The sequence below is a fragment of the Daucus carota genome, chromosome 9 (assembly GCF_001625215.2).
Source record: "Daucus carota subsp. sativus chromosome 9, DH1 v3.0, whole genome shotgun sequence".
Lineage (NCBI taxonomy): Eukaryota > Viridiplantae > Streptophyta > Magnoliopsida > Apiales > Apiaceae > Daucus > Daucus carota.
In genome coordinates this window covers 8,507,473-8,519,665 of record NC_030389.2, presented here as the reverse complement: position 1 = coordinate 8,519,665, position 12,193 = coordinate 8,507,473, and the positions used below count along the sequence as shown (strand labels likewise).

At 36.4% G+C, this 12,193-nt stretch overlaps 1 protein-coding gene across 2 annotated transcripts; it reads left to right on the top strand.

Moving 5' to 3' along the window:
* Window positions 1–5,492: 5,492 nt before the first annotated feature.
* Window positions 5,493–9,446, top strand: LOC108202051 (leucine-rich repeat receptor protein kinase HPCA1). Of its 2 annotated transcripts, XM_017370424.2 has the most exons (15): window positions 5,493–5,910; window positions 5,994–6,162; window positions 6,259–6,385; window positions 6,480–6,551; window positions 6,800–6,874; window positions 6,973–7,044; window positions 7,345–7,506; window positions 7,627–7,701; window positions 7,810–7,881; window positions 7,992–8,063; window positions 8,159–8,227; window positions 8,315–8,389; window positions 8,465–8,536; window positions 8,641–8,772; window positions 8,862–9,446. In XM_017370424.2, the coding sequence occupies exons 2-15, from the start codon at window positions 6,081–6,083 to the stop codon at window positions 9,340–9,342; spliced, it is 1,638 nt and encodes a 545-aa protein (XP_017225913.1). In that variant the 5' UTR covers window positions 5,493–5,910; window positions 5,994–6,080; the 3' UTR covers window positions 9,343–9,446. The 2 variants fall into 2 exon arrangements, with proteins under 2 accessions (XP_017225913.1, XP_017225911.1); XM_017370422.2 differs by having other exon boundaries at window positions 5,493–6,162.
* Window positions 9,447–12,193: the final 2,747 nt, after the last annotated feature.

Here is a 12,193-nt window from a genome sequence, read left to right as displayed (position 1 = left end):
TCTATCTTCACTCAGCTACTTCAGGTTTTGAGTAATGCTATATATTCTCAGGTGGTCAACTTAAGTGTTCGACGCTCAAAATAAAAAAAACACGGAATCTCAAGCGTGATTTTTTATTTGCCTTTAGATTATTCTATTATGTGAATTAATGTAACATTAAAGTGAAACGATGTTGTGTGCTTACCACATCAACAGTACAAGTACGTAGCTTCCAGAAGCCTGAGCCTTTGAATCTGCCATTAGTTTCTTGGACAACTAGAATCTGTGTACGTAAAATGACAACAAATGGGTTGATTATTCCGAAAACACGAAAAAGAGTTGGCTGTTGAAACATGATTTCTAACAGATCAAACTTCAAATAATATAATCTTCCCACAAAACATGACTGTTAAGAGATACACGCTTATTTCTCTTGTTCATAATAATATATAATAAAATTTCACTTCATTAATTAAACTGCCTCCTATTAACCTTAACTTTTTTGAACAAAAGAAATGCAAAACTATAAATCTTTGCCTTAAAAATAAACAAATATATTTAATCAAGAAATTGAAACTGCATTACGAGCTGCAGAACTTCTTCTAATTCTTTCATCATGCTTCATATGGATTCGTGGGATAACTATCTCAACTGGACATTACAATATTTAATCCTAAGACACCTACTTCCCAGTGGCATATACTATGTTGGTCTGATGAGTACAGCACTTGATAACTAATGGAAGAAAATGATAAATTATTGTTGTTTGAAAACATCGTTACTACATAGCCTTCTTTTCACATGTATTGCCATTCATGTATTTCCCAGTATAAAGAAATTCAAGAGAGATTTAAAATTATTTGAAGACTAATAGATGTGTCAAATTGTATACATACATAGAGGTGGCACAGCTCTGACTACATTACAAACAGCACAACATACAGAGGTTGTCCCGAGTGGATAGAGTAATAGGTTTCAACATCCAAAGCAAACAAGATGGCTCTGAGAACCTGATTATATATAGATTACAACCATATTAGGCAAATAGGCCATGTACCTGATGTCAAATGCTCCAGAATGTATAGGTCCATCTGCTCCCACGTGTAAAACAGAGCACACACATGTAAAACAGGGCCTACATTTAAACACAAACAAAACCCCTAAATTAATAAACAAACAAATAAAACCCCTAAATTACCAACTCTTATTACACAAACCCACGACCTAATTAAGAACATAAACCTTAATTTATCAAAAATTTAACTCAAATAACAACAAATAATAAATTATACACATGTACAAACTCAATTAAACACGCCTACAAACTCAAGTAAACACACATCTAAATCATTACATACTTCGAGTTATTAGGAAAGGATGATAATACCTCTCTCTCTCGCTTACTTTCTTCCATCTTTTAATTTCGCCTTCTTCACTATACTTTGGAAGTAATATGCCCAGTTCATCACTGAATTTCTACACAAGTTTGAAGAGAAACAAGCATCAATTTAATAAACTATTATAAACATTACTAAGCCCCTCTAATATAACCTCACTGTTAAGAGCACAGTAGACCCATTTAAACCCTAAATTAATATGAACCCTAAATCAATTTTATCACAAAAACGTAGCACAAGAACATCACAATTCACAAGATCAGAGAACAATATCAACACAATATGAACCCTCTAAATTAAGAAAATAAGGACATGCAAGAACATAGACCTAAACCCATTTAAACCCCTAATTAACAACAAGCATATACACCATTACGCACATATACACAATCAATTAAACATATATACACACCCGATTAAACACATATATACCTAATTTATGAGAGACAAACAGAGATACGGGGTTGTGTACCTAATTAGACAGAGCCTTGCCTTCGACTTCTCTCTCTCACACGCCCACACGCCTCTGTTCTTCTCTTTCTTCCTCTCGATCTTCTTCTCTTTCGCTCCTCTCTCTTCGATCGCCTTTGTAGTGTTAGTGTGTGTTTTTCTGTAACTAGTGTAGTGTACTTTCTCTTTTTTGTGTGTGTTTTTTTTAACCCGGGCAATTCTAATTTTCATATCCCGCCACTACTAATTTCCTTGGCCCACCAGTATTTTTGGCCCCAAAAATCTAATCTATTGCAACAGCCGGTACTAATGTTGCAAAAGACCTTTCTTTTTATAGCTCTTTCAAACTTTTTAACGAAAATTTGATTCTATTGTAACGTTTTTTCCCGCATTGCAATAGACTGTTTTTAATTTTTCAATTGCAGCGATTTTGTGGAAATTTTCTTTTGAGTGGTTGCGAAATGCAATCTATGGTATAGTGGTGATATGGTAAAAGTGTTAAACTCTAGAATACCACACTAATTATCATCATGAGCCTTCATAGTGAGCACTCGAAGTTGAATATATTGGCCTTGATAGAAGAATGTGATATGGAAAATATATATTCCTTCATGTTGGGTTATAGTTAGGTCTCCAATCGAAGCTGCAAAGAAGTTACTAGATAGGAAAGTGAAAGGTGAGAGATGGTGAGAGAGGGGAAATGTGCGAGTTGGTGAGATGGTGAGAGAGTTGAGGTGGTGAGGTTGTGAGAGTGCGAGACGGCGGGGAGAGAGAATTGAGAGAACGGGGTGTGAGAGTTTAAGTACAGAGAAGGGTGTTTTTTTGTCTGATTATATAGTGGGGAAGCAAAACCCGCTTAATTTTTTAATTTTTAAACTGAAGATAAAGATAAGATATTGGTTGTTTTAAATACCTGTGTTTAAAATACTCGTTCACATTAGTTTTTTCACTTTTGATGTTAGAAATGCTTTTAACATTGGTGGTTTTTTACAACCGATGTTAAAGCCCCGATGTTATAACTACTTTTTATAGTAGTGTTTGTTGGAAAATATTCGCATTTATTTAATTTGCGGACAAAATCCGTGTATCTAGAACATCGAGGCAAGTTCATTTAATTCTTATCTTGAAATGCTAAATTTTGTGTTATGATTCTATTAAATGTGATTCTACTTGATAATAAATTTCGTATTTGGAACTTCGATATTTCAAAATTATCTAACGGGCTTGGAAAATGGGAAAAAGAGATGGACGCCTAAAGAATTTCCTTTTATTTGGATTTTTACAATATAACATTTCTTCATTTGCAAGTCCACCTCTGGTTTAGGTCGACTTATGACTTTTGCTAAATTTTAAATATTTTTTATTTGAAATCTAAAAATTGCATATAATTACGAAGTTTTGTTCTTGTTCTTGAGTATAATGTTTCTTTATGAGAATAATTTAATTGAGTTTCTTCGAAACAAAGAGCATCTGTTAAATGTTGTTTCTTAATTATTGAATCCCTTCTTTTTGACAGTATTATAGACTTCTAATATCTTCTTCGAAAAATGGTTATTCTATTTCTATCTTTACTCATATTATTTGATTATTTCACAAAATGAGAAATTTTTTAATTCTATATCATAAAGATACAATTGTTCGCATATGAAGAGAAGAAAGAAGAATTTATTCGAGGAGAAGTGAGTTTTCTTTTACTTGGGGGAAGATTCTGGTAAACTGGACCACACGCATGATTTTTATTCGTGGTAGAGAATTGAATATTTATTGTGGCTTATACTGTTGGGTTCCGTCCCGAATTCCTAAATAAGTCAAGAATCCTAATTGGAGAAGGTATCTTATTTATGATAATTTAGGTAATCCGATTCTTGGTAGAATATTAATTGTGGAAGGATTTCTATCCAAGATAGGAAAAGATGGTAATTATCATAAATAGAAATTTGAAGTAAATTAGGATTAGAATATTGTGGTGCCTATAAATATAGTTATTTGTAGGAGTTTTATTGTATTGCAAAAGTTAGAGAGTTGTGTGAGAGATGCACAAGAGAGAACTTTTGTGATCAAGTTGGGGGGTTTGTATACAAGAGTGTTGAGTGAGGGAGCGATTCCAATCTTGTAATACGTTCATATTTAGTGGATTGGTGGTTTTACCCTCCCTTGAGGGGTTTCCACGTTAATTGCTTGTGTTCTTTACTTTCGTGCTTGTTATTGTATTTGATTAACGTCAATCTATAGTGGATGCGATCCTAACAAACACTCACTTGTTGGGCCGCGCAACACTTATTAACTCCGCATTAGTATGATATTGTCCGCTCTAGGCCGTGGCCAAGCCCGCACGGATTTGTTTTCGGGCTCCTCCCAAAAGGCCTCATACTAATGGAGTTCTTTGGCTGCTTATATTCAAGATAAATCTTCTTTCCGATGTGGGACTTGGGTTGAACCCACTCAACAATCTCCCCTCAATCCAAGAACCACTAATCTTGTGACCCTTATACCGCCGCTACTCATCGGTTCCCCATCTTGCGGGACACGCCGTCCGACCACCTTATCGGAAAGACTTTCGACACAAGACCTCCAATCATAGTTTTAGAGAGCCTCCCCCACATCACGCAACTGCAGCCTGCAACCCCAGGATCAACTTCTGAACCTGGCTCTGATACCACTTGTTGGGCCGCGCAACACCCATTAACTCCGCATTAGTATGATATTGTCCGCCTTGGGCCGTGGCCAAGCCCGCACGGATTTGTTTTCGGGCTCCTCCCAAAAGGCCTCATACTAATGGAGTTCTTTGGCTGCTTATATTCAAGATAAATCTTCTTTCCGATGTGGACTTGGGTTGAACCCACTCAACATATACATCATAACTTTAAGGGTTGAAAATGATAACCCCTATGTTAGTAAATGAGTGGGGGTGTGGGTCGAACCATTTGACAGTCGCGATTAGACTACAAGGGTAACACATGATTGGTATCTGCTAAATGGCGCCGGTGATCAAGCCATGTAGTGCAACTGCTCCAATGGAGACCAGTAACAATTATTTGATGCTTTGTTGAAATCTGTATGTGTTTATTTGTAGCCCATCTTCTGAATTCGCTTAATTTGTAACACTTGTTTAATTTTTGGGTGTTATATTCCATGTTCTTTTCAATTAAAATAGTGAACTTGCTGAGAATTCTGTTCATAGTTGTAATTATTTATTCCCTCTAAACAGTAAAGAATAAATATTGCGCGTGGACACGATCCGGAAGCTCACAACGGCAAGGATTAGGGCAAGGCGTAAGGCTCTATCATATAGAAGGGTGCCATGGCTAGTTTCGGTGGCGAGGGTTATAGTAATTGTCTATATAGTTTGTACCTGCGAACCTATTATTGTATTAATATTTTGAATTAGTGTAAGTTGATATTTGACCTTGGACTTGTGGGTCGAGTTGTGTAATATATGACAGGTATGTCAAAGTTTGTGTGGTGGCCTGAATTGATATATATATATATATATATATATATATATATATATATAAGTTAGGTTTTCTTAGGATCTTCCTCCTATATTATATATATATATATATATATATATATATATATATATATATATGGGGGCTTGAGGTCACATATATAATATTATAAAAATAAAAAAATTATAATAATGAAAATTATATTTGTTGTTGAAACTGGAAGAAAATAAATATTAATACTCACTCATATATGGGTTATTACACCATATTCAAACAAAATACTAAATTTGGTTTTCAAATTTCATGTTTGCATTATAATTAAACAACCATGAACATCACCCACTAATATAGTACTTTGATCTTATCCATGTCAATTCAGTTTGAGCCCCTGCAAGTAAGTTGACTTGCAAGGAGGGGGAGAAAAGGTGTGACGCCCAAATCGTTCATATTTGTACACTCAAAGATTAATTGTATCCGTGGAGTTTTGAAAACGACCGTAATTACAATTAATATATATACCATACTGAATCCCCGGTCTGACCAATAAAAGAACAAGAAGAAATGGTTTTACTTGATTGTCTTATTATCATTACATGTAAGAACCGAGGGACGGCAGAAGAGCTAGCTTGTACAATGTAAGCATTTGGCTCCTGAATAACCAACCTTAAGATTCTTGTAAGTTTGGCTTTCATATATAAGGAATTATATACTATAACAGAGCAGAGGGAAGTTGAAGACACGAAATTATATGGACAGAGACATTGACAAACATATATAGTATCAGAATTTTTCAGCTTATATCTGCATGGCACCCATTCAGCCACTATTTTTTCTGGTTCTCTTGTTGATGATTCGTGACATCTCCTCGCTTACTGACTCTCGCGATGGTAAGTGATATTTTTTGATTAGTTACTAGATCTTGACGTTAGTGCAGTGAAAAATTTATGTATCATGACTTTATTAGAAAATGTGGTTAAATGCAGTTGCAGTGCTGAGAACATTGAAAGATGGGTGGAAAAACACACCCCCCAGCTGGGAAAATTCGGATGATCCTTGTGGGGGTAATGGATGGGAGGGCGTCACCTGCTATAACTCTAGAGTGACTCGACTGTAAGTGCTGCACACATATGTATTCCAAATCTCACTTGCTTAGTACATTATGGACAAAATATATGTCTTCTCTCGTTTACGATTATGCCTTCAGGACCTTGTCAACTATGGGACTTGTGGGTGAATTGAGTGGTGCCATAGGGGATCTGGAAGAATTGACCTCTTTGTAAGTGTGTTTAGTCAGTTAATACATGAAAATTAAGTACGCAATCACACTTTCTTATCAGCTGAAGTTTTATGGCATGAAACTTGCAAGTATCCTAATTTTACTCATGTCAATCTGTCACTATGGAATCCGGAACCCTAAGTTTGTATGGAAGCCAGAGTGCCTCACAACAAATAATGCTAGTTCTACATGCTTAATGAGCATGTTAATATAGAGTACTAATAAGCATACTTATTCCTTTGTTGCAGGGATCTGTCATTTAATGAAGGTTTAACAGGTTCCCTTCCTCCGCAGCTGGGCCTTCTAAAGAATCTCAGCACACTGTATGTGTGATATATGACCTTCTTCTTATAGCTGTCCTGCGGTCCTGCTGATTATTCACAACTTTGTAATGATTTTCATTAAAATTCATTTTTTTCAGAATTCTAGCAGGATCTGGCTTCAGTGGCACTATTCCAACTGAACTGGGAAATCTTACTCAACTATACTTCTTGTAAGAACTTCTCATTTGTTCTCTTACAACTATGATCCATTGGTCACCAACAAAGACTAATATTATATTCTATTAAGCAAAAGGTACAAATTACTTACCGGCCTTAAATTGAACAATAGAGTCAAACTTATCATCACATGGTCTCATTTACATAGGAAAAAACCCGGGTACTCTCAATAATTTGTACATCTGTGTATCAAAATGATATAGTTCTGTAGAACACTGATACTAGTATCTGACTTGAAACTCCTGTATCATACTTGCCTCCTTGACAATGAATTAACTATTTCTCTTGGACAGAGATCTTAGCTCAAACAGCTTCACTGGGGTGATCCCACCTTCTTTGGGTTCTCTCTCCAAACTCTACTGGTTAGGCCTGGCAAATAATAAGTTTACAGGATCAATCCCTGTTTCAACACTTGCTAAACCAGGCATGGACTCTCTTAAAAAGGCAAAGCACTTGTAAGTTTAAATTTTAGATTTTTTCCAAGCAAGCCATTTTTCCTTGTTGTATACATTATGAACAACAGGGTCATTATTTCTTAAAGTTTATACTCTCCAATGTGTTTAATAATCTTGTAGCAATCTCAACAACAACCAGCTTTCTGGTCCAATTCCTGATACACTTTTCAGCTCTGAGATGGCACTTATACATGTGTAAGTTGTGACTGAATTACAAATCAGCGCTTCTTATAGACTTCTGTTTTTCTTATTATATACAATTGTCGCACACTAAATGACTTATATATATTTGAACAATGGCAGGTTGTTTGATGGAAACCAGTTTACAGGAAGCATTCCTGAAACGATTGGACTGGTTCAGACACTTGAAGTTCTGTGAGTTATCATTTCCGCCTAAATCAGCTTTTTATTTTATATGATAGTTTTCAACTTGTAATCAAGGCCTAATTACTAGGGATTGTGACACCATAATCTTTCTACGACAGTCGGCTTGATAGGAATGCTCTATCTGGCAAGGTTCCATCAAATATTATGAACCTGGTTAATGTCGTTGAACTGTCAGTAATTTTTTTAATACATTTTAAAGATAATTAATATTTCTCTGTGAGCATTATTTTGTTCTGTTCTCTCATGCTCAACCATTCTGTTGCAGTAACTTAGCAAACAACAAACTCTCTGGCCCTTTACCAAACTTGACTGGAATGAACTCACTCAGTTACTTGTATGTAAAATATTTTCAGCGAAACTCATTTTTAAAGAGGTAAAATTTATTCATCTGTTAAAGGATTTACGGGCTTCTGTCATGCAGGGACTTGAGCAACAATTCCTTTGATCAATCAGAAGCTCCTGCATGGTTGTCAACGTTATCATCGCTAACCACTCTGTAAGTATCGAAAAAAAAGGGAAATTTTATGTAAACTTTTGTACATGTAGTTTATCCTTCCTGTGATTTTTTTAGGATTGTTGAATATGGGCCATTTCAAGGAATTGTGCCAAGTGAACTTTTTAGTCTCCCACAGATTCAGCAAATGTAAGCCAATACGTCCCATAAAATTACCTCTGCTTTACAGATGCAATCAATTACAAAGAGATTATTAATTTCCATTGCTCCACTTGGCTGTTTCTATTTAACAGAAAGCTGAGAAATAATGCTTTCAATGGAACATTAGATTTGGGTAGCAGCGTCAGCCAGCAGCTGGAGCTCATCGACTTGCAGAATAATCTCATATCCTCTTTTATACTAAGTTCTGAATATCACAAGTTAATGTAAGCAAGCTTTCCTAAGTATATGTTATGAATTCTATAGTACCTACACAATCGTACGTAAGAATTCTTATTGAATTCTGACTCCTTAGGTTACGAGGAAATCCTATATGTGCCAATAGTACTCTGGGAAATACGGATTTCTGTAAGCTTCAAGAAGAATCGTCAAAGCCATACTCAACAAGCCTTGAACAATGCGGGAACATATCTTGTGTTTCTGGACAGAAGCTGGACCCAGCAAGCTGTGAATGTGCATATCCATACCAAGGGACATTATACTTCAGAGGGCCCTCTTTCCGGGACCTGTCCAATGCTACCATTTTTCACACATTAGAAATGAGCCTGTGGGTTGAGTTCGGCCTTACTCCAAACTCAGTTTACTTAGACAATCCATTCTTTAACAGCAATGACTATCTTCAGGTGAACATGGGACTGTTTCCATCGAATGGTGTATCTTTTAATACGTCTGATATTCAGAGATTCGGCTCTGCTTTTAGTAATCAGACTTACAAATCTCCTAATGTTTTTGGCCCTTATTACTTTATAGCTTCTGCTTATACAATAGGATTATGAAGACCCTTGTTTCCTGGTTCAGATGCTCTTCATCCAATTACAAAAATAAGCTTCAAGTGTAGCGTTCAACCTTGTACTTTTTTTGTTTAAATAAATTTGTGTTAAATTGATGTTTACTAGCATCTTTACATTGCGAGTTCTGTGTATTTTTACATGCTGCATCCGACATCATTTTTAGCCGACCATTACTTTCTTCCATCTCTTAAACTTTGGAAGAAAAAATAATATTGACCCCCTTGTCAGAAACCTAGGTAGATATCTCAGAAGCCTCGACTTTGAAGTAGTTACTTATAAACAAAATTACAACTAACAATTAGACACCTAAAACGGTTACGATGATATACAGCAACGAGATTATTACTTGCTGTATTAGACTCGCTGAATGAATGGCTTGTCGCGATTGTATGAGAATTGATCCTGTTAATCATGTGAATAGCTTGTTTTATGCCTAAAATTGCACCACCGCCCCGGGCCTATCTACTACAAATCTACAGATTGTTTGGGTCCTCTCATGAAAGAGGTCACTGCAAACGGGGCACGTGTGAGTCCTCTCGAGGCCTTCGCGTCCTCTCATTAGATCATCATTCACTCTATCTGACACAAGAGATCATATCTGTGGGCTGTGGCTTCAAGGGTCATTCGTGTTGAGAAATGAAATCTTAGTCCACCAAGAAGAAGAAGCTGAAGGGCCTAAAGATATATTGTAAAGTATATCGTCGCCTCCACAAAAGCAAGCAAGATGGGCCCAAAAGAAACCTCAGAAACTTTGGAAGAGATTCTGAGCATGAGGCGGAATGGAGGGATCGGTAGACACAGATGAGGTGCCCTCAAGTCAATTTAGGGGCGCCCCGAGCTGTCCCAACATGGGTTTGCCCCCGTTCTATTAGTTTGTCGGACCTAGTTATGAAAAGGCTGAGTGAACATGATCATAGGCTGAAACTAGAAGCAAAGCAAGCTGAAAGAAGGGAGATGGAACGCCACATGCAAACCCTGAGTCCATCTCGTAGTCAAGAGCGATCCCCGTGCCAACATTATGAATAAGAGCAGTCCCGATGCCCGAGATCTGGTCCGGAGAGGTCCCCTCCCTGAGAGGAGAGGCGGCATGAACGTCGTCAAGAGAGGTAGAGAACTCACGAGGAAGAGGTTGAATCTGAGGTCTTTGGTAGCCAAAGTTACGACCCTGAATTCATCTCACCATGATCACTGAATGTGACACCTAATAGGTGATGATAGACTTGGGGACCTCAATTGGAATGATTTAAGATGCCTGCTAGTTTGTCCCAAAATGAAATATAAGGGAGGCTTGAATACGTGCTACCAAATTAACAAATTCGTTTCATTTGCAGATTATAATTTCATGTTCATAATTCAATATCTAAATCCGACTAGTTCAAAGAATATATTTTTGTTATATAAACCTCGAAGGTGCTATAAAACTAACACAACGATTAGCTTAGCTACAAGGACAACAATTCTACAAATCACAAGCTCTTGGATTTTCTAAAAATCCATCTCTCTAACTTTGCTAAGTGTTTGTGAAGAGTAGTGTGCACAAATGATTTGTCTGTTGTGAGTTTTGAACTACTTGACATAGACTTAAAATTTTAATCATGGTTTGTCACCTTGTTCCAAGAAGCTTGTATGTATCTATATATGTGTCGTGGCGCCAAAAGATGTAGAATCTTCAATTAATACCTCACCTGGCGCTTTGCAATACCTGGTATAAGCACCTGGCACCTTGTTCTTGAACACTAGAGACACTTAGCTTGGCGCTTCCCTCAGGTATGTAGGTATGCTAGGTCCTTTAACTTAGCAAAATAACCCACATGGCGCTAAGGAGACATGGAGTAACAATGTATGTGGCGTCATGTCTTTATAGATGGACAGATCTTATGCTTGCACACACCTGGCGCCAAGTATTATAGTGTAGAGGAGCCTTGTGTTGTGACTTAGTCTATTTTCACATCCTTGTGTGTTGTGGCTTAGTCTATATATTTTCACATCCTTGCATCACTTGGTGCTTCTAGTGGTCATAGAGACCACCTGGCGCTTCACTCTGCAAAATATATACATAGGAGAACAATGGGAGGCGCTAGGTGTTTGGAGTTAGACTAATTTCATTGCACCTGCCCTTCAAGAAGTATACTAGTACTTTGTATAGGCACTAACTCTTGTGATTTAAGCATTTTTGAACTCCTAGCGCCCTAATACATATATAATTAACACCTAGTAATTATACGTGTGTATATGTATATAAATTTATTTTTTTTAGCCCCATTTCCTGATTTGGCTTTAACTTGGAAATAAAATAATAGGCTTGGCATGGCTGTAGAACAAATGACTTTATAAGTTGACTCGATCAATTCTTTGATTAATTAATAAGTACGACAAACAACTTAATATATACATGTTGGCGTTTAGTATAATGGTCTGATTCACAAACAACTAGCATTGAAATCGAACATCATACCATCTTTGTCACCTCGTATTGATCGGTCCATTCGAGGTTAGAAATGCTTCAAAGTTTGATATGAATAATCAATTTGATGATATTTGAATCCATGGCTGAATCGGCAGAGAACTTGTACTTTATTCTTCATTGAGGTCAAGATATTAATGAACTTCTTCTACCGAACTTGTACTTTATTCTTAATTGAGGTCAAGATATTAATGAAATTCTTCTAGTGACTTTTTGATTATTTCAGTTTACTTGATTGTCGGATTTTGTATGTACCTGTTCCTGTGACTTTATGATTATTTATGATTATTTCAGTTTACTTGTTGATTATACCAATAACATTACAATTTCAATTATTAGATGAGCATAAAGTTCCCTATTTTATCGGTATAA